Source organism: Adelges cooleyi, unplaced genomic scaffold (genome assembly GCF_023614345.1).
Source record: "Adelges cooleyi isolate 19-005CV unplaced genomic scaffold, UGA_ACOO_1.1 ACOO_flye_CR_arks_rails_tigmint_CR_PRNA_9, whole genome shotgun sequence".
In the NCBI taxonomy this organism is placed as follows: Eukaryota; Metazoa; Arthropoda; class Insecta; order Hemiptera; family Adelgidae; genus Adelges; species Adelges cooleyi.
Genome location: NW_026096579.1, coordinates 8023940 through 8048773, shown reverse-complemented (window position 1 = coordinate 8048773; position 24834 = coordinate 8023940). Strand labels below are relative to the sequence as shown.

Here is a 24834-nt window from a genome sequence, read left to right as displayed (position 1 = left end):
CAAGAGAAAATATTATCATTTGTTTAATTGTAAATCAATTACATTATTCTCAAATAAAATGTGCTATAATACCAAATTCGATTAAAAATAAATAAATAATAATAATAATAAATAGCTACAACTTACCTAGATAGCAAGTTATATAAAGGAAGTCATATTTAATCAATTTCATTAAGGCCACAGATGGGGTAGCTAACCCTCTAGTCAGTTTAATTAAAGTTTGTTTTGTAAGAAATGCATTCATTATTTTAATTTGATTCGTAGAATTCACCCACAAAATATAAGATTGCGTTTAATTAAAAATATATTAGTTTTGTATTAATATATTCCATTTGGGAATATTATTATACAAATAATACAAACAAAATAAGCTTAATCCGAATTAATAAAAGTACCTGCTTTATTTTTTTTTGCCATTATATTTTTATCTGTATTGTTGTTGCAAATTATAACTAGTGGAAAAATCAAACTAAAGATTATTTTTCACCGATTATCTGCTCCATTTCGTGACTAATCAGAAACCGTTTTTTTCTCTTCAAGTTAACAGTTCAAGTCATATTCTCCGAGCTCGGCAAACAAGCACATCGGTTCGCTGTTGTTAGAAAATAATTAGCTTATTCTGTTTATTTCCTTTTCTTTTTTTATATCCGTCGCGCACTTCCTGGTAAACTTTTAATTGCGGTACTTCCTTGTGTATAGGGTGTCTATCCTACCCGTCGCATTATCTTCTACTTTTTTTTCCCATCTCAAAAATCAGCATTTCACCGTTCAACGAATGACGGCCATGTAAAAAATTAAATAAATTATTCTGTCATATTTCTTAGAAAATTCACATAGAAATTGACAGTGGCATTTTCCGGAACTTAAACGATGGCTTTTCTTATGAAAACGGTTTTTTTTTTTACCTTAAAACCTTTGTTGAAACCCATTTGTTTTCTCGGAGCTAATAATATAATACAGATTCACAAAGCAAATTCTGCAGAAAATGAAATCATGTCGAATCGTTGAACGAGGCGTTTTTTACCTCGTACCAATGTTTTATTTTATTTTAAATTAACACATTTCGTTAAAACGGCGTTTAAAGTAAAGGGACAGTCCTTACTTGGAACACCCTGTAGAAAAACAATTAAGGACATTAAGTCAACAACGACAGCTAATCGCCATGACCATCAGATACAAGACAGTACTTCTTCTTGGAAACGTCTCAACGCTAATTAAATATGTACATTGCCGTCAAAGTTTAATCCGCTATTTGAATTCGGTTCCCGGTTTTTTAAGAATTTAAAGTTTTCAGAACTAATATGTACATATATATATATATAAAGACTAAAGAGAGAGAGAAAGAGAGAGAGCACTGAACTCGTTATATTGAACGCGCATTGCCTTTAGTCGGCTGCCATATTGTGAACGGTTATTGTTTTTTCCATGACACCAATTATAACATGGCGGCTTTATCATCCCCTAACCTAACCTATTTCAATAATCGATGATGGAAAAATAACGGAGCATTTTTTTACTTTCCATGAACTGGTAAACAACATGGCAGCGTCCCAGGCCGGGTACGATATCAAATGATACGTCGATCAAATGTACACGTTACCATTCCAATAGCTTATGGACACATAAGGTTAAAACAAAAAAGGGATAGGTCCCAGTACTAAACTGCATGGTTTCCACGTAGTAGACTTTTTTTGTATTCGACCATTTTTTGGGCTTACAACAATTGTATCGTAGACATTTCTAAAAGTAGACTAATAGTTTTAGTGGACAAAAAAGACCTTAAATCTAAGACAACCAATGGCGGTCTACAGACACCGGGCAAGACATAATATTAAAATATTGTAACGTTAAGAACTCTAAGAACGTGTATACCTACTTACTGTGCACGTGGGCTATTCATCCGGTTAAACGAAAACTTCCCCGAAGTTGTACTGGTGTGCGGTTTTTGACTTTGTTCTTTGCAGGCGTTGCGAGTGTACCGAAAACTAGGTCAGATGCGAACGTCATGTCTGGAAACCGAAGACATCGAAGAGGTGTGTGGTGTGTATAATATTATTATTTTACTACCTTGCCTTGGCTTTCTGTTTCGCCTGTCGACGGTATTATCGCACTTTGCCCGTACAGCTAACCGCTCTCGTTGGAGAAAACAGATTCGCTTCCCTGCCAAACCTCATAATGGAAAATCTGTTTTCGCTCGCCTTATCCCCTTGGCCGCACCCCCCTTGGGCCTTGAGACGCTCACGTCAAGACTGTCGGCCAAAACCACACTGTCTTTGCCCTCAGTAAAAACAAAATATACAATAATAGTAATAATTAGGTATTGTGTTTGACGGCAAAATCTAGACATCTGGACGATATCGGTTAAATCACTTAATCTCCATACATACATATACTATATGAATATTTTAACCTTCCCAGGTGGGGTAGGGTAGGTAGGATTTGGCTCCCCCCCCCCCAAAAAAAAGCCATTCAAAGACACTTTCAAATTATTGAAATTTTTTGCTGTATTTTCTATTTAAGTCAAAACTTGACCTTTTGTTTTGAGGAAAAACAAAAACCACTTTATATTTTTTGTTGGATCCAAGTCTCAAATCGTTTTTTCAGCAAGTCTTGTAAAAACCTATTTTGTGGTATTTTCCATGTGATTTATACCTTCCAGAAAATTGTTTAAATGTATTTCAAATAGAGTAAACACTAAACACTGAGAAATAGAAAATTCTTACCCTATATTTTTCCTTATTTCAGAACTAATTTAGAATTTTTAATTTTGTTTTTTAAACTGTAAGAATTTATTAATTATTAATTTTTTTTTTAAGTTGTGATTTTGAAGGCGATTTGGAAAACAATTGGATGTGCTTGACAACATTTGAGTCTAGGTGCAGCGAAAAAAGTTCAAAATAATTAACTCAAGTTGAAATTTAAGTTTTGTTATTTTTGATTAGGTGTATGTGTAATTTTCAAAACTATTTTAATCGCCTTTTTAGCCAGTAATTAAGTTAATGTTTTGTTTTTAGCTAAAAAAAACTTTTAAATACTTAGGGTAATGTTTTAAGGGGCAAAATAAAAACATTTATATGAAATAATATGTTGTAATATTTTCCTGAACAAAGTAAAACCAAGAAAGGCAACTAGTTTTATTTATTTATTTTTGATACTTGAGGATTACACGTGTAAGCTTAACTGTTGGACAATACCAAAAGGGGTTTTTCCGTGGATAGAAGACGGAGAACTTAACAAGTGGACAAGGGAGTCATATATAGTTATGTAAGAAGTATTGTAATTTGAAGGAGTTTACAAGTACATAACCTCTAAAATCGTATAGCACTTCACGCTTACATGAACGACATTTTTGATTTAATCCTCTTTCGAGACTTCCACGGTTGGCACATTGAAGTACACACATTTTAGTAACTCTAAACGATATAAGATCTATTTAAATAGCTGTGATCAATTTCCCAGACTCGTCTATTACAATAGTGCTCAGACGCTGTTAAGGAAACTGTTCCATGTCTTTTAAATTCCAATTCGCCCGAATTCTTACATTAAAAGGTCGACAAAAGGTGCCATTACTTTTTATTTTACGGCACCAATATAAAGTGTACAAAAGGTGGTTTTGCCGGCCACAAAGGCAACGGCTGTTATTTATTTATAAATAAATAAGCCCTTTGTATAAGGTTGTTTATTTATGAATAGCCCGTTCAACGCAACTTAACATATAAAACTAATAATATATATTTCGGTTAAAGGCCTATTGAATATGCACATGTAGGCTATCAAGTGGTGTATAATCAGTAAACTATGTTATTAGCGTTAATCACTGTGTCTTTTATTTAGAGCAACCACCACTTTCTTTCCCGTTTATATTTTTCAACAATTTAATATTATATACACTCAGACTGCGTTGTTGTCCTTGCCGATATAAATCCAACACAACAGACCGTGTCTATAAAACCTAATAGTACAGAATGGCGTTGTTCGGGAAGAAAACAACATAATCCGATTGAATGATTCTATAATAATTTCAACGATTAACTATATATATATATATCAGTTGTGTTTTTAAGAGATAAGACCTTTTACGGTCCCCCGAGGCATTTATCGAGTAACAAATAAAAGTGGAAAATTCGTTTGGTCCGGCACGTTTTATTGCTCAATAGCAATATTAATAAAAATCTACTGTCACTGTAACTATATGTAATATGTATATAAACTATATGTATGTGTATACTCATTCAGTCACCCAACAATATACCCTTAAACGGTTATTGCCTTGCGGATATTATCCTATTATTAGGAGGAAAAAAAAATTACAATAACTGCTAAATATGTTTAGCTCTAATATTAGAGATATCAATTTACTAGGCCTAATTTATTAAATATATATGTACATTCCAACCCTACCTTCCGCCCTCCTCCACAAAAAAGAAAAATATGGCACAGGCGAAACACTAAGCATAACGACATTCCGACGACTATTGACTGTGCTTAAATTTTTTTTTGTTTTTTTTTCTTCATCAGATCGAAATGTATTTCATTCAATACGACCCGGAAAACGTGTCGTTTAAACTGTTCGGTTCGTTGACGTTGGATTGGTCGTTAATGATATTGGTGAGTTGTGTATAATTGTGTGTCCTGATCGATCACTGTAAAGTTTTGGGGCCATAACCTGAGAAAATATAATTTTATTATTGTACAAAAAACATATTCTATTTTAATTTATAATCCATACTCGTTTTTTTACCGACTGAAAATCTAAACATATATAAAACATTATAACTTGACAAAAACATCAAACAAACGTCCAAACATCATAAAAGTCATTGGACGAAATAAAACAAAAAACATAACGACCACCGTCGAACTGTGAATTTATATTCAATTTTTAACACAACCTAACTTGACCTTTATTTTATATACATTAATGTATTAGACCTTGTGCCGAATTTTGAATGAGTTCGAAAAATCGTAATCGGATTTCTCCGAAAACAATAACGTTGTACCTAACGTATATTATATTATTTGTAATTTACATACATATTATAATGTAGAACATATTATTTTGCATGACCGTAAACGAGAAAATAATTTACCCGATGCAAGTTCTGGAACTAATAGCTTAAGAGGAAGTGCTTAAAAAAAAAACAACAAATAGCACACGGCCAACACAGTCACAAAAACACTACACGGCAGAATCGATTAATCAAAACTAATTTAAATATCGTACAGGAGAATTATGAATGTGTTAATAAACTATAAAACTCGGTTGATTTTTTTCTATTTCCGGTTTGCATGCAATGGAGAGAAGAGGGGGGGGGAGGCCAGAATAATACATATGAAGTGAACCGTTCTTTAATTTCATGCCGATCTCTCACTGAGTTTCTTCGACCACATTTTTTGGACGAACAATTTTTCTCGAGACTTACTCGACACTTTGGAAGTGTTGTTCATCTTGTTTACATGAACCTTTTGTTAGTGTTGACCATCTGTTTTGTGTTATATTTTTGTTTCTGCCGTCCGAAAAGGTCAATGACGATTATTGACTCGTGTAAAGTAAAAACGGATTTCTATAATGTCAAAAAAAAAAAAAAAAATGCCACTCTCTTCGGACGAGTTATGAATTGAACAAGTCACAAAGAGTTTTGTGGAAAGTTCAATATGGAGACGATTTTAAAAAATAAAACCACAAAAGGTAGTTTTTTTCCCCAAAAGTTATGACAGGTGAGATTGGTTTTCTTAAGAACCCAAAGCTAGTGTTTTTCTTTTTCGCTTTTTAAAATTGTGACAGCAACCGCGTTCCGTCAGTAAACGGTCCTAACAAAAAGCCAACCGTTAAAATGTATGAATGATGGAGACAGGGGGAGCGATTACTTAAGGGAAATTAGTATTTTTTTCTCCCCCAAAAATACACAAAAGCTTGCATAGTCATCTGGGTTCTGCTATTGATAGTAATTTCAACAGTCGGGATGCCATTTCTGTGCCGTGGGTTTTTTTTAAATATTTTTTACCACCTCAACTGCGACTGTGTTGGGACTTGTGTGTAACAATGTAAAAAAAAAAAAAAAACAATGCAAAAAAACTCATACCTGCACCGTTTTGTTTTGCAGTTTTTCGACAGTGTATTTAGATGTAGCCTGATATTGATCCAGTACAATTGGATGGACAACGCTTTCAAAGTGAACTGAGCTAAAAAAATAATCATCATTAGCAAAACAACAAGTGTATGTTTTGATTCGACACACCGATTCACAAATTTAATTAACGCTGTCTATTTATAGCACTATATTGTTCAAGTAAATACAAAGTACATTATGGCCTTGGTCGTTGTCGCAGGTCGCCGTTTTCACTTAACCCGACCAAAAGCGATTACTTTGAAATATGTTATTCTTGTACAAATAATTCACTTTCCAACTATCACCCACTGCCTTCAAAGATTCGATTGAGTACACTCCAAAGAAATCTGTATAAAATATGTTGTTGTTTGTCTTACATTATAACCTACGACGATTATAAATATTAATCTTATCATTAGAATCACAACAATAGGCATAATGTTGTATGCAACATCATTATGTTTATTGTACAATTTTACATTAGTATTTACCAAATTATTGTCAAGATCAAATGACATGTTTAACCGATAAACATTCCAAGCAAACAACCTAAAAACATAGTGTCTTATTTATTTTTTTATTGATGCATTATAATGTTAATTACTTTCAGCGACAACTAATATATATATATATATATATTATATTTTTTAATATTTTAGCACACATTTATAATATTAATATTATAATGTCCTAATGTATTGTAAAACACTAAGTAAAATTCATTGGAAAAATAAATTGAATTTCTACTTAAAACACACTGTTCGCGTTAATTATTATAAAATCTTACACATAATTTCCTCAAATATAAATATATTATAATATACTATGTTAAGGTGAACGACCGTATTCTGTTACTGGATCGAAAAAAAGTTATTAAGAAAACCCTCAACCGCCATGTCAAAAAGCATAGTAACGGTTTAAAAAAATAAATAAACACAGCTAGTGTTTGAATTAAAGACTATGCTTAAATTCGTTTGAAGGTCATTTATTATAAATGTTGACAAATTTAACGTTTGGTCAAGCGGATATTACATTTTTAATTTAAACGTTCCTAATGATAATTGTTCTACTTAGTTATCAAGTTGAGTAGATTCAAGTTAAAACCGTTTATTTTAAGATGTAAAAACATATTATATTAATGATAGTAATCTGTAGTTTAGGCTAAATGTGTATTTACTTAGAAGAAACTGCAGTGACATTAATTAAACAAAATAATAGCTCAAGTAAACATTATAAAGTAAGTTTCTATAAAATTATGCAGAAACAAGGTCAAGCAATAATGTTTATAAATGTAAAAACCTTACAGGGCGACATGAATAGGCAATTTCACTACACAAATGTCCACAGTCCAAACAATTGCATAACTAGATAATATTGAACCATGAAAAATAAAACAAGATTTTATTTTATCTGTGCTCAATGACCATTACAATATTATGTAACATTACACTATACGAATGCATTTATACCACACACACTAATATTGTGTTGTTAACCGCATGGACCAGTACTACTTTTGCCAACAGCAAGGGAAGTATTTGATTAATTTTGAACAGTTACCAAATGCGTTTCGAGGGTAAAAAAACAGTTGAAAAATGCACCCCCCAAAAACCACAAGAGCCATTTCTAAAGGTAGTAACCATGACGAATAGATCTCCAGAGAACTCAAGGTCTATGGCACGTTTTTGAAATTCCAAAATGACAGAAATAAGTGACCACTTTAATTGTGCTGTACACTGTTTTGTATGATAACAAAGTGCAGTCTATTGAAGTATGAAAGTAGGGAATAAATAAATAGGATATGGAAAATTAGAAAATTGATAATATTTTAATCATACTCACATATGACTATAGCCATTGGATTTTTGCCTTATGGTTTTGTTTATTGTGACAAGTTAAGAATAGGTTTTTACTTGTGATAATGTTTATTAGGATTAGTTAAACTATGATTTTGTATTTTACACAATATCCATCAAACTATAAAGTATATAATACTATAAGCAAAAAGAAAATACATGATTTGTTCGTTCCAAATTTGACTTGATTATTATTAGTATTGTTCTTGTTCCACTTGAAAAATCTAAAATTCCACCATTTCTACTTCATAAGAAGTTTGACAATTAATAAGGTCCCCTGCTGATCGATTCAAGCCACGGCCTACGCCATAATAGACTATAATATATTATTACGCTGTACGCTTAAAGGGCAATATTAATATCTACTCTGTACCATTTGCCAACACACATGCATGTGTGTATGTATTATATCCATGAGGATTTAACGGGCAAAATGATTATGGCAATAATTTTTGGGATAAAACTGCCAGCGAGCACTCGATTCGACTTGCCCGGGATAAGAGCCACGGTATATGAATACAGGCATTGTGCTCAATATTATAATGCATACATTCTCCTACTCGAGAGTGGTGTCATAAGTGCTGCTGTAGACCGAGTATATTATATTATATTATGTATATTACACTGTACTCGAGTCGGCGAAAAGCGGCAAACGTATATATTTTATTTCTCCATGATCATTTTGGTTAAACGCTGGAGAACATTGTTACCTTATTGTCAATTGTCATTATAATATTTAGATACCTATAAACTAGTACTCAAAATAGTCGAAAGTTGTTCTAACAGCCGATAAATGATCCACCAAGCACGATAAAGATAATGTTTATGTTTCTTTTATCTAGTTCAAAATTAGTGTTACAAGAGTGCCTTACATTAAAATGGGTATGGCAATCTTTTTTTAATAACAAAAAAATGTGTTACATGGTGTATTATCTTAAAATATAATTACTCTTTTATGTAATAATTCTGTTTCCACTAAAAATGTACACTTTTAGAACATACAAACCGTTTCTATTTTCTTTTTTAGACATACAATACCAAAATAAATCCAGAGAAAAAATTATGACAAAGTATTGTGTAACTAACTATTGCCGTTTAAAGTATACCATATTTTAACTGGCGCCATAAACAAACGTGTAGCTAATCCGTTTTCATGAATAAACGACAGGGAAAAATGTACAAAAATAAAAACAATTTAAATTAAAAACAACTTCCTACGATATGTTTTAATACTAAAGATGTATGTAGCGTATTTAATAATAAAAAATATCGATTTAACTTTTTAAGAAAAACATTTTTTTTTTAAATCTAAAGAAATCCAAGCAATTTTTCTTTTTAAATAACAGCTATTGTTCACAAAAAACCGAAAACAGTGTCCTTCTCATTTTATAAACAAACAACTTCTCGTTCGCAGTAACAACGCAATTGTACATGTTTGCCATTGGCAATTCCCCAGACTACTAGTGACGATATCCAACCGTTCCCCATTCTCCTCGTCTCCGGTCCCCTTAAGTCCAGATTAGGTTGTGGGACTCCGCCGGGAACAGCTCACCCCTCCCCCGCACAGGCGTCGTATGCCGTTTGGAGAGAAAATCACAAAAAAACCCATCTTTTTGAGGCGTTGTTTGTCAACACAAAAAGGTTGTACAAGTGTGTAGTTTTCAGTTTTTGTGGTTTCTTTTAACTTTGCTTAATACGCTGAACAGGTGAGGTTAGGTTAGACGACAACCAAAAAAAGGTGAAATATTCAAAAGCTATTTTCTCTTCGCAGTTTATCAATAACATTTTTTAACTGTATTTTTTTGCATTGTTTTTTTTGTAATTTATAAACATCATCATATTATTTAATGAGCCGTTGTATTGACGAAAAACAGAAAATGTAATATAATCTAAAGCGTTTAGCATACCTATTTTTATACGTAAACATAGCAAAATACAAATAGTACGAATATCTGTATATCAAAATTGAATTTGCTCTTTATGCAAATTTTATTCAAACTTCTATTTGTGTTTATTTTCAGCATTTAAATTATACTCCAATACTCGGTTACGGTTAATTTTAGTAACTGCTGCGAATTACAAAACAAACACAATGAATTATTATTGTCTCGTTTCTGGAAAATAATATTCTTGAATTTATCATGAACAACAACAACTAGTAAGTACAACTCGGCTGCTGGCTTTTGCATTATTTTGATAAAGTGTTCTTTTAAAACTTGGTCCTTGTGTAATTGGGTCGACGAAAAGTTTGACAATATGATATTAACCGAAATAATTTTAAATGCCAATTAATTTACCACGTTGTCTGAACGAACAACTTATCTCCCACAAAAAGATAAATACAAATATCTTACGGTATGTACTTGTGTTCTAATTGGGGCAAAGTCAAAATGGGCGGTTTATCACTACAAATATTTAGTTAGCTAATATTGTTAGCCAATAATTTTTAATAATAATAAAACTACAATTTTCAAAAGGATCGCAAACAAAAAATAACATTGTTTAAATAATATATACAAATAGGTGGATTAAGTAAAGCCTATATTATTTATACTAAGTTATATTACAATTTCGAGTCATTGCAATTTTCTACTTGGACGTTGTTGTACAATACAGATAATTAGATTTACTAATAAATTGAAAATCTTTGTTAGGTTCAAATAAGACCACAGCTATTTTATTTTTACAAAACACAACGTGTTGACAAATATGTTTTATACAATAACTGATGTTCAAGTGAAACATATTTTTGCTATAACCGTTCATCATGTATAGTACACAGCTGATGATATGTTTTTGTGGTACTTTCAGGCAGAGTTGGGCAAAAAATTTAATTAAACGAGTCAGGTTAAAAATATCATATACCGTACGTATTAGTTGACATGAAAAGAGAATATAAAAACATTATATATATAATAATATTTCAAATTATTTCAAACCCTTACAAAAATAACACACACAGAGAATAATCCCTCTGTTGTCCATCTTTCTCCAAAGGGACGGTCATGTTATTGTTGTTTACTGTCGTTGGGTTGGTAAACATGAACGGAACGAATGAATTTCAATGGGCAAACACACAAGGTAAACTTAATGCGGTCTCTGCGGTGGCTTGCTTGTATGATCGTTACAGCTGTTTTATTACAAGCATAACAACAACAACGACAGACATCTCTTGAATTGACACTGACGTTTGTTTGGGGTTTTATTTTTTTAAAAGCTTTCAATTTTTTTTTTACCACGCCGTGACACGCCATCGCAGTTTGTCCTTAAATAATTTAAAAAAAAAAGAGTTGTGGATGTCATCGTTCAATTTCCAACACGGACACTTCTTTTACTTCAATCAAACGCTTAAGCTGTTAACACGCCGACGATTGATATCAAAGGCAGTGAAAATAATTATTAAAATATTTACACCGGGTTTACTATGGACTGTACTAACGTACCTGCTGTTCCTAAGAATACTCAGATTTTGAAGTCTTTAAAGAACATATTTTTAATTGTTCATACCATTTTTAAGGCGTCGACTGTGGCACAATTTCAAAAATTATTTCAATTTATAAAAATTGCATTTTTTACATTGAAATAATTGATAAGTTAAACAATTTTAAATTGTACCACAGTCGATGCCTTGAAAATGTTATGAAGAATTCAAATGTTTTTTTTCAAATTAATAAATCGAAGGAATCTATTTCTAGGAACAGTAGGTTTCAAGAAGTAGAAACATATGTTTTTGTACCAAGAGATCCTATGAATTATAAGATATAGAAGTTTTAAAAAAAAATCGTTTTCAAAATAGACACTCCTTTCCTATGAAATATTAAAAATAACTTTTTTATATATATTATATTACATGTATCAATATACATTTTCTGTAATGTAGAACACATTACAGCACACAGATAAAAAATAGTATTTTGTTGCAGCTCTTATTTTTAAATGCTAATGACTCAAAAATAACTTATTCAAATCTGACTATCGACCGGTCATTATTTTCTCCATGTCAGTTTTGTTTAAATAACTTAATTGTATTGTGACGTGTTAATTACCATTTGACTTTTAAACATTCTAATTGAATTTTTATTATGTTCAGCAGTTCAATGTAAAATCGAATTGACTGTATATTATACTGTACTATTGCCGAAATCCAGCTATGTATCTTACAATTCTGTATAATAGTATGAAAATAATTGACAAATTTCCACGACAAGTAGGTAATGTTGTAAGCATTTAAGAAACAATACTAAAAAAAATCACCGTATGATTTTTCAATTTACAGAATCGCATAATATAGATTTAAAAGACATGGCCTATTTTATACAACAGATATTATATTAAGTCATCGACCACTATTTTTACTACGGCTATTGTTTTCTAGTTTTCATTTTATATGTTAAACCAAAAACAAACTTGGCACAAATGTTTTATATATATATATATGTTTATTTTAAGTGTTTCGACATAATATTTTACTTTTTTCTCGGTCTTTCGCCTTTTTTACAAAATTTATGAAGAAAAAAAAAATATTGAAAAATGTATTGTTTAATACAAATATTTACTGGTCAACAACTCGTTATATAACGTAAACCCCATCGTATTAGCTAATTACAGAGTTGCAAAGTGTTTTAAACAAACAGTATTTTTTTAAACGTTTTTAAATATTATTTTTATGTGTATATTTTTTCGCAGAATGTAGTAAAATCATAATATTATTATTATCGTAGGCCATAATAAGTCTAAAAAAATATGTAAAAATTAAAAGTATTATTATGTTGGCTACACTGTTACAGCGGGTTATTATCACGTTAGCAATCTCTATCACGTTTTCGAAAATTCAGATTTCTTAGTATAATATTATAATAATGTATAATATAAAACATATAAATTATATAGGTAATATAGGTATTGTAGTGTATACGTTAAATATTTAATACATGTATAGAAATCACCTCAAGTCCTTTCTATACTGTTAGTAGTGTAGTTGATACTAAAAACTAAAAAATGTGCCCAAGGGTTTTCTCTGTAATCTGTAGACAGTGGGAACTAGAACAATTTTCATGTAATTATTGTTTATTTCTAAAAAGTAAATATTTAATTAAATAATCGACTAGAATTAAAAAAATAATCAGCCGGAATTGGTAAGTATTTAGTAAATATCAAAAATCTATTTACAATTTCTACATAATTATATACTATACTAAATTAAATGAAAATTTGTTTAAAACGTTTTAAATAAAAAATAAAACAACGTTTTTAACGTGTTTAAAACATAGTTTTAAAATTATATTCAAAAACAGTTTAAAATATAGTTTTAAAGAAACAAAAAACTTTTTTTTTGCAATTTTGCCTTATTATATATTTTTCAAAACTCTTTAAACGTACTTTTGTGTTAAAATTTGATCAATAGACGGACCATTAATAAAAAAAATATGATTTATTGCAACCGGCAAATAAAGAAACCCAAATGTCTATTTTTTTTTTTTTTTGAAGCCGTTAAGGCCTATTGATTTATTCAGTATTTCCGTTCTTCTTTATGACTTTTCACTTGCGTTGTCATTTTACATTAATGTCAATATTATTATTATTATTATTATATACATATTATATGTTAACCACGCCACGTGTTTGATTATTTTTTCATTGATTTATCACGTGACCTTTTCAACAAAGCGGTTACATTATTGTTAAAAAAAAAAAATTAAGCCGCATTATCTCTTTAACAGACAGAATAAATTAACAAAAAAAAAAAAGTTTTTATTGATGCTATTCATCGTTTAAAAGTATAAGGTTATTCGATTATACGAGTACACAGGAAAGTAACCTAAATTATTTTGGTTTTATTTTACTTTAATGTTATTATACCGTTAAAATGTAAAGTAGGTAAAGTAAAAAAAAAAAAATGACTGAAAGCGGTGAAATGATCATTTCCGCGGCTTGGAAAAGGTCTCTTAAATTATGGTTGCCTTTGTTTGTGAATAATGAAACGCATTTTTTTTTTTTCTACATTGAAAAACGCACATCTCAAAAAATTGAAAGTGATAAAAACAACGTGCACGGTACAATTAAATTTGCTAAGCCGTCGAAAGCTTTTTATCCGATGCCGAAATGGTTTTTTCGAATTCGCCGTCCATAAAGATTAAGTTGAAAAACATTTTACTTGTCAACGTTCTCTTTTGTTTAATTTCACATCACTCTTATGCACTTTCATGATGATTTTGGTTTATGTTTGAAGGGGAAAAAATAAAGTCTCCTAAACACCCAGAAATGTTTTTTTATTTAATTGCGATTTTTCACAGTTGGATGTAATAATAATTATACGAAGCTGTTATTCATAGCCTCTCTAAAATGTATTATTTTTTTATATAAATTAAAAAGCTAGTTTGTATGACTATAATTTCAAAGTGCACTTTAGAAGATATGAATATGTACAATCTAAAAAAAAAAATACAATATTCCGTTATTCGATAATGATCTGTTCATATCTTTTGAAACAGAATGTCGAATTTCCAATCTGTCGTTGAAACAACTAAAGAAAATATCTAAGCTCAAACACATGACCGTTTGGATGTGGATATGGTGTCAAGTGTGTAGTATTCGGGGCTAAAGAAGTTCAGATCCTTAAAAAACTTTAAAAGCTCCCTCAGAATTTTAGTTAAACCTATAAACTTAACTCGGGGGATGTGCCCTATTGGTGGCTGACATTTGTTTAAAAGCCTGGACGAGGTAATGGACGGTTTGAACTTTCCCAGCAACCCCTCTAGTGACTCATGATTGATATTTTTAATCGTTGTTTTTCGTAGCTAGTAATTTGTTTTTTTAATTTACTACTCATTTGATTAGGAAGATTTAATTAATTTTTATTAATCAAGTAGTTTTAGGGGAAACAGAAAAAACATATTTTTTGCAATTACTCGAGTTCAAATAGTAGGTACAGGTAATAACTAATAAGTGCATAATTAAATAAACAAAAATTATTTCTTAAATCACTAATAACTTTCGTTATTCGTTTTGTACCTATACAAAAAAGTACATTTTTTTTAATCGTGTCTAATTTATTGGTACTTAAAAGTTAAAATTTCTATTCGTGGTAAATTTGATTTGTTGTTGTAACTTAACTTGATGTGATGGCTAAAATGTTCAGCCATCATCACGTTAGCTTGCGACTTGAACATAAGACATGTCCGTCTCTGGACATCCGGTTTCCGGTTGTTGGCCACATCCGTAACTGCGGTTATTCGTATGCTATGTATTATATTGTACTGCTCGACTTCAAAATAACAATATTCGGCATTCCGTTATGTTTCAGCCAAGTTTCGGTCACGTGTCCCGACCGGACGGACCCGTCTTGGAAGAATACCGGCTGCGCAGTTTCTCGATCACGGCCAGCGGTGTGTGTAACTTGGGCGACTTTGTACGTTATGCGCCACCCAACAACGTCGTTGCATCCAATCAACGTCTGCCTGTTGCCAAACGAGACAGCTGCCCAGCGTCCGTGTCTGGATCGCCAATACACCAGAACGCCGCCGCCGCCGCCGCCGCACATACAGTGTGCACAGAGTTTTCGCGGTTTCGAAAACCTAGGTAAGCGCTCTGGCACGTTGCCGAAAAAAAAAGCGTTACGCTGTTATCTGATAGAACATAGATATGAGATAAGCGTAACGATAATTGTTGACGGTCAAAAATCAAAAAGGAAACGGGAGATAGGGGGCAAGAGATAAGAGACAGGAGATATAGGGGATAAGAGACGACTGGGGTTGGGTGTAGGAATGGCGATGGGGATGTTAAATTGTTTAAACTATGTGTTGTGTTTACAACGATCAAACTATATGTGAAAAATAAATTCAATAATTCGACTACTCGTATTTCCTATGAATGGTTTTAGGCCAGATATTATGAAAACACTAAAATATCGGCCACAAACTTGATATGTTTTAATATACTAGCCACCTTAGATACTAGCTTGCTACTGCTTGTTAATATACTATTTCATTATCTATAATTCCACCACTACTCTAAATTTATTCGGTACTTCAACGAGACATGAAAATGCTCTTTCGTGGTTGCAGACTCGGCTGAAAAATGCTTTTCTTTACTATTTGCGTTGCCCAGGATTCGCTCAAAGAGCGAGGGCTATGCAATATGTCAGCTGATTAGCTGTCAGCTGTAATATTTGCACAAGTAGCGCCATCTATTGGAATACACTTTTACTAAAATTTCAGATGGTTCGGTCATGTTATGAGAAGACATGAGGCAGAGGCTGTGAGATATGTTACGAAAAAGAATGTAGAGGGAAAGAGAGAAGAAGAAGAAGACCGAAGAAAAGATGGATAAACGGAATAGAGAGTGATACTAGGATAGCTTTATGGAGGTGTAGGACTATCTGTTCAAAAATTGATTTAATTTGTGTAGTAAAAAAATCGACAAAAGCAGCGTAAAGCTACAACGTGGTTTAAATTATAATTTGAGGATTAGCCAGGATACGATTAGGGTTGATCGTCCGTCCAAGATGATTAGTTGTTGCCGTTGTTGACCATAAATCATATAATTAACAATATAATACAAATATTTTCAATTACCCGTTGGTCAACCGGGTCAAATTGTAAATTTCCACTTTTTGTTTTTTTGTTTTTCCCTTATAAAGTATGAAAACAGACTCTTGAAAAATTTGATTATGTGGAAGTCTCGCTCAAGATCTAATCTCAGTCTTATTTTCATACCTTGTCCTAAAACTTCGCTTGGAAAAGAGAAATAAAGAAAAAGTTTCCATCCTTTCAAGAGGAAAATAATTATGATATTTATTTTTCGTTTGTCAACGTTTATCGATAGTACTTTATCTAAATAATATTTCTTACAAATTTTAAATTAACATGACTTATAGCTCGTATTGGTATAAGTTTTAAAATATGTACATTTTTTTGTGTGCTTTTCTCAATTTTAATGGCGAAGGAGTGAACATTTTAAATATTTAGCTCAATAAAGTACCTTTTAGGTACTACTTATTATTATAAATAATATTTATATTTATTGATTTGAGTGTAAGTTATAAAAATAATACATTTAAATGGCATCGGTGGCCAATAAATAACATTAGATTTTGTCGCAAAGGCTCTATTTGATGAGCAAACCGAATATATCAATATTGGGCAAAATATAAGTCCAATACGGTTAATAGTAAAACATTGAAATTTTAATCACTTGATGACCTTTTTGGGCTAATTTTATTAATAAACTGTATTAAATTTAAGCAAAAACTAATAAGTATTATACATCGTTTTCAAAATATCCAATAAGTATTACACTATTACAGTACACCTATTTACCACCAAACCTCAACTAAACATTTGTAAAAAAAAAAAAAAAAAACGTAATTGCTTTGCGGATATAAAAAACGTTGGGCAGAATAAATGTTTAGTTACACAATTGACTATACATTATTAACAGGGTTGGTGAAATGAAAAAAATACAACATAACATAATAATTGTGGTGCAACATTCGAGTTCCGTTTTGAATTTAATTTTCACATCAAATATTATGATGTTTTATGACATTTTAATATTATGCTTTCATACACAACACTTGGAATGGTACTTTTTGTCGATGATGTAAAAACTACAAGCAAGATCGTTGAACCCAGAACTTAAGGAGTTTGCGTCGACGAAAAATACAAACAAGAGTGTCATTGTACTGAAACCAGCTTTGGTACCAAGGCGAAATGTCATTTATTGGGAATTGACTATGTATAGTGCTCAAACTCTGACGGTTATGATAAAATATAATTCTGTAAAAAAAAATATTGGTTTGCATCTTTTGAATTTCCAACATTTTCCTGACAGATTAATTATACATCGCTTGAATTCAATTTACAAGTGGCCCGAGTCGTTTTTGGTAAACTTTAAATTTTTTTTTACAAAAAATACATATTGAATAATTTACATAAAAATACTTCAAATGTGTAAGTTTATTCAGTAGCTACTTAAATAAGCTATTTTATCGCATATACTTCTGTTTGATTATCATTAGCTTAAGTTTTTTTTTAAAAGTGTTTTATTAACAAACCAACTATCATACTTATTTTTGTTTGAAAAATGAACTAACTAAATATATATAAAAAATGTTTCCCTTATTTTTAGCCAACTAAACAATTTTCTGTACACAAGTTTATCTATAAAATAAATGCTTGCGTGGACAAATATAATGCACATATAATGCACATAAAACGCATTTATTAATATTTATGTATTTTTGTTAGGTTTTTTTTTGCCAAGTATAAATTATGAGACAACGTCTAATTGATTTATCGATGCCTATAAAATATATACCATTATATAGACCTTAAAAAAAATCATCTTATATTTTAAGGAACACTATCGCCTCAAACATAATAATTTAGGTCGGTAATTGGAGAAAAAAAATGATTATTTATTACATGTACAGGCGCACATAATATGCCAAACAGTTAATCATATTTGAATTGTTTAACTGTGTTATAAAACTGAGAAGCATTATCATTACCAGTTTTTTTTTTTTGGTTTATAGTATAAACAAGATATTAGATTTTCTTTTTATCGGTTACTCTATAAATTATCATTTACTTGTGGTATGAGAAAAACTAACTAATATATATATATATTATAATATAGTACAAAAAATACACAATGCTCATTTTTACTTTTACACTTGAGGCAACTGAGTGTTTTATTGTCGTGCAAAACTATCTATTTTCTCATTAAGTCCTCCTTGAAAGGTTTATAATATCTAAGACAATTAGAGATAATTACTATTTGGATTAGTATTCAGTGACAATAATTAGTCCAAATAATCTTTTTTTTTTCTTTTAAAATGTTAAAAAAGATTTTATATGGTTTGAGATATCAAATCGTTGTAATTTTATAATAGGTACATTTTTTTTTGTTAAGACATCAAGTTCTAGCATAAAAAAGGTTTTAAATTTATATTCAATTTAAAAAAATAATTACCACGCCAGTCACTAGAATAATGTACATAAATTTTAATATTGTGTTGGAAATGAACAAAAAAAAAATAGTTTAAGAAATATGCTAATGACTACTTTGGATGAGCTCTAATTTTTTTTAGTACACTATAGACTTTGAAAGTATAATTAATAAGACTACGGATAATGTGAAATATTTTGTGTGAAATTTAAGTAGAAAATAATGTATTCTACTTAAAACTAACTAACGATATGATATGCGGGTAAACTTTTAAAGAAATAAAACCCATTATGTTGCAGCACTGCTCTGATTAATAAGTTCAAAGCCAACGATACCGTAGAGTCGTATAAAGTTGCATTACTCGGAGCACCTGGTGTGGGGAAAACCACTATATCTGTTCAGTTCTCCACGTCGGAATACATATGTGTGTACGATACTTCTATAGGTAAGTATATCAGTATGTGGTGAAATAGAAATAACATAATAAAGTAGAGAAATTATTTATTTAGAGTGAAATACTAATTTTCAGTAAAAGTATTCACACACTTTGGAAACTTTAAGGTGTAAAATATATTACCACATTTCAGTACATTATTTTTTCAGAGTTTTCAAAAAACTCTTATTAATTTTTTAAAACCCATTCTATGACCATTAACTATATAGGAATAAAATAACTGATGTACAAATACAATATCATATTATACACTTCCCTGATGTGTCCAATTAGCCTGTAATAGCTATCGCATACTAAAATAATGATTGAACTGTTTCATTTTTAATTACAGACGAAGACTGTGCCTGTAGGACAATCAGAGTAATGATTAATGGCCAAGAGGCTGAGTTGTCTATCATTGACATACCATACAAAGAGATGTCGGTAAGTTCATTTTAGTTAATTAATTCATAATTATACAACGTGGAATATATATCGAACGATTGTCTAAGTACGATAATTATAATTTTTTTTAAATAAAGGAGAAAAAAATTAATATGTTTCACATCACAATATTAATTATCAAAACGGTTCAATATAATTTTTTTTTTTTTGTAAAATTAAAGGAATAATCTCACTGGCACTCGCAAAAAACAAAATTATAATATTATGTTAATTTTTTCTTACCGAATCCATTCAAAGTATTTATTTTTAATTTAAAAATAAACAAATTCAATTTCGTCCTCAATTATGACATTTTCATAAGGTCGCTGTTTTATATGATGAAAATTTAAAAATGGTTTTGTTTACAGCTTTAATTAAGGTACTTAAATATTCAAATTAATTACAAAGATTGCTGATATTCTACAGCGAACCTGAGCATTATTTAAATATTAAAATTATTAATCTTTTTTTTTTTCTAACAAATACCCAAATAATAATTCAAATCAAATGTATTGAAATTAAATTTACAATAATAATTGTAATATTTAAATGATAAAATCAAATAAATTTCCATGTTAAATAACAAGACATAATCTGAAACAGTAAAATTGTTACAAATTATTTATTACTTGAAAAAATAAATACACATTTGTTTTGATACCGTAAATATAAATATAATTAATTTTAAAAAAAATTTTACAACGAATACAGCTCATTATTTCGCAATAATTATTTATTAATTTTTAATAATAATAATACAACCTAACCTGTGTACGTTGAGTGCATTCTCATATATAAATATGAGATGTGTAATTATTATTGAGTACTTATATGATAATATTTACAAGACTTAAGTAGAGTATAATATTTCAATTTGCATATCGGATTTTTCACTTTTAGTTTTATAGAAAATCTGCTTATTATTATTAAACAATAACACTTGAATGTATTTGCATAACAACGGGATTTCCGAAGAAAAAATGACCCACGATAAAAATGCAATCAGTTCCAAGGTCGTGCACTCACATAAATCTTCATGCGGTGTTTAGGCCATTTCGAAAAAATTGTGTTTACCAAGAAACGCACAAATAAATGTACCGTAGACAACCTACTAGATACTTTAAACGAAAATTCGTTAAGACGCCGGTTGAACGCTTCTAAATCAGCATGACCGCCTTGCCTTCGCTGTCAAGTATTTGAATACTAACGTTAAAACGTTTTCTAATTTCCTGTATATTTTAGTTTCTATGGGAAGCTAAATTTAAATTAAGTTTTTCGAGCCATAATGTTGTAATTCTAATAATATCATGCATCCTTTTCCAGATCGAAACTCTGTGCTCGACCTACAACCCAAATGTGTTTATAGTAATGTATTCTATAGTGGACGAAAGGAGTTTCGACATGGCCGAACAAATGTTGCTATTTTTGTGGAAAGGAGAATACATACACACGAGAGGGGTAATACTGGTCGGAAATAAGTCGGATTTGGAGCGGACGAGGAGAATACAAACAAGTGGTAAGTAACAACACTGTTTAAGTCTTGCAGTGTTCACGTGGCCAGGGGTGTTGTAAGTTTTTAAAAAATACTATTGAATGCCATAGTTTGGATAAACGCACAGGGAGAACCGCTTCTTAATCGTAGGAACCCTTTAAGTTGAACTCCTGGACACTTTTTTTTTTTTTTAAATAGCCCATATCCAAAATTTCAGCCCATCCCAATGTTGCTTACAATAATAGAAAATTCATAGTCAATAATTGTTGCTCGAAAGCTGATAATCTAAAACAAATGCATTTAAAATATAATGACTTAAAAAACAACGAGCACAATATGACCAAGAATAAAATTGTTTTAAATATTGTTTATTGATGCAAATTAAAAACTCAAATATTTAATTAAAGCGTTCAAATTATATTTTTGAAAACAAATTCCGAAAATGGTTTAGACAATGGACATTATCGTTGTACTCAGGAGAGTACAATATTTTGAATACGACCAAAGGTATTATCGAAAACGTTCATTACACCTATAGCTGTTGTCTGCCAAGATAAATAAATAATTACCAATAAAGAACAATCGAGAAATTTCCTTCACTCGATTTCTAATAAATAAAATATGCGACGTACATTAAAAAAAAACTAACGAGTATCCACACTACAAGCGGATACATAGGCACATTTATATGTCTTTATGGCCAAGTATAGGACCCGGGAATTTTTTAATACTTTTCTTATCTCTAATCTCTTATCCATTATCTCTAATACATTATCTCTATTTTTAAATATTATCTCTAATCTAGTATTTCTAATATCTTATCGTTAATCCAACATCTCTAATCTATTATATCTAATCCATTATCTCTATTTTAATCTCTAATACATTATCACTATTTTTATCTCTAATCTCTTTTCACTAATCTATTACCTCTAATCCGTCATCTCTATTTTTATCTATTATCTCTAATTCCTTATCTATATTTTTATCCCTAATATCTTATCTCTATTTTTATCTCTTATCTCTTATCTCAAATCTCCCCTCCCCTTTCTCCGCCGCCGCCTAGTGTGACATCCAGCGATAAAACACATACATGTTAATACTTATTCCTGTAACGAATTTGTTCTGCTTAGCGCCGCCAAATTTGTAAACAACTACTAGTAATACAATTTTTTATTGTTAAATTTTTATCATTTTCGTTTTCTGTTAGTCGGTCGAAACTTGGCATACAGTTGGAACTGTAAATTTATCGAAACGTCAGGCGGTATTGATCACAACGTGGACAAATTGCTGGTCGGCATTTTGGCACAAATCAAACTGAACCCGATCAGGGAGAGGATGTATAACAGCAAGAGAAAAAAATACAGCGTCACCAGGCTGTACAAGAACTTTTTGTCTGCCCTGAGGGGCGTCAAGTCCAGTGAGAATTTATTTAGTATTTAATATTCGTTTTTTTTCTCGAAAATAGCTGATAAATATTTTATTTTTTATCATCGCGCGTTTGTAATGTTATTTTTGGGACGACCAATTATTATTATTCAATTATTGTGTTACTTTTCGACGAGTACAAAAACATATTTTGAGTTTTATAATATTTATTATCTAAATACATACATATTAATATATTATATACATATTGAAAAAACTATTGTGCATATCCTGAAATCGAAATAAAAAAAAACAATTTTTGAAAATTATTTTTATTTATGAAAACGGTTTTTAATGTTTTTTTTTTTTTCACAACCCTTAGCGCATTGTCTACTAAAATACACCACAGGCCACGCGACAGTGATTGAAAGAAAAATATCTTTGCATATGCAAGGTGAATTACTGCTACCCTGGATGTGGTACTATAATACTTTTAAAGTATTCTAATGATATCATTTTCTCCTTCATTCGTTTTGCGGTCGTGAAATTTGAGAAATACACCTCAGAAAAGAATAATACAACTTACTAAAACCGTCGTCTCTGTGACACAATGAAGTTTGATCGAATGTAAAGTACATCTATATAAGTTTAAGGATTGACATTGATACAGTCATACAGAATTAATGGGGAGGGGGCGTTAATGCAATTTGTTTGAGCTTTAATCCAGTGACACGGTAAGTATAAAAAAAGATGGCTAAGTAGCAAAAACACAGAACATCAACACATGAGAACCGGGTAAGTTTCAGTGTTTGTGAATAACTGGATATAATTAATCATACATAAGATACAAGTAGGTTGTGTGAAGTAACAAGCGAATATGTACAACGCCTTTGAAACTCTGAGATAGTTGCATCAATAACCGACCCGTTAATGAGGTGCTGTATAAACGACAATGATAATTAGGCGAAAAGTCGAACCACCGGAATTTAAGCCTGATAAACTATTGATAACACATGATATTATTTTTTTTTCTGCTACAACTCATACCATATACAAATGGGGTGGGGACGACCACGTATCACTCTTCCATCAAACATCTCCATGTATTTAATTACAACATCGACCAGTTTCTTCTTTAGTGTACATCTGCTTCTGTGTGTTCTCTAAACTAATATCTCTAGTCTGATTAAACCTGTAACGCCCAAACTACTTTTTAATTTACCTTTTTCTATTTCCACGCAACCACATTTTCTTTTATAACCACACAACCTTGACCAGCCCTGTATTAACTAATTAAATGAGGTGTAAAAAAAAAGTACCTACACAAAAGACCTTATAAGGCTGTCGTTCAAACATTTCTGTTTTTTTTTTTTACCTACCCAAACTGACACTCGCTGCTAACAAACTATTTTTTGTTCTATAACATCACACAAACAAATAGCTGTTTTTGATAGTTTCATTATAACCATCCAACAACTTTGAAAACGCCGTTCGTATGACAGTCAACTTCTGACCTTGGAGTTATTTTTAAAGAAATACCTCATATAATAGTGCAGGGGGCAACATATGTTCTAAAGCCTACGGGTATAAAATCTCCTAATCTGGGCTTGCCCTTAAGTCTTGATTGAATTCTGGATCAATAACGATTTCAGCTTAAGTACCTCTACATAATACAATAGTATATAGGTATATACAAATGTAGAGTTATTTTCACGCCCTTGGGATAACGACATAAAGTTAGGGTCGTAAAAAAATATCGCTTTTATTTGCATAGTATAATAGTATGTAAACTTATTATTATTTTTTTTTATAATATACGACGTATTTATTCAAGTCGTTCGATAGCTTTTGCTAAAAAAAAAAAATATTTATAAATTTAAAAAAAAATAACTATCACATTACTACGTGATACCACAAAACGGAACCGTTTTTCTTTAAATTTTATACACCAAACAATTTATCCACTTTTTATTATAAAAATGTGTAAAATAAAGTTGCAAAAATATTTGTAAGGAAACGGCTCAAAAAATGCATTCCATCAAAATTCAGTTATTAATTTTTATTGTTATTATTAAAACAATTAATGTTTCTGTAACTAATAGCCGTCGATGTCAAAGTTATTAAAAGTAAGTTTTTTTTAACCTTTAACTATAAGACGTTAATTTGTTAGAAAATTGAATA

The 24834-nt window shown here is 30.5% G+C and overlaps 1 protein-coding gene across 1 annotated transcript in view; it reads left to right on the top strand.

The window, feature by feature from the left end:
* Positions 1 to 22935, top strand: part of LOC126846572 (GTP-binding protein RAD-like) — a 56514-nt gene extending 33579 nt beyond the window's left edge. Inside the window, exons 3-7 of the mRNA XM_050586163.1 lie at positions 15270 to 15544; positions 19216 to 19361; positions 19702 to 19793; positions 21117 to 21309; positions 22496 to 22935. Coding sequence (XP_050442120.1) covers positions 15270 to 15544; positions 19216 to 19361; positions 19702 to 19793; positions 21117 to 21309; positions 22496 to 22728 — 939 coding nt within the window. The 3' untranslated portion in view covers positions 22729 to 22935. The remainder of the gene's footprint in view (positions 1 to 15269; positions 15545 to 19215; positions 19362 to 19701; positions 19794 to 21116; positions 21310 to 22495) is intronic.
* The last annotated feature ends 1899 nt before the right edge of the window (positions 22936 to 24834 follow it).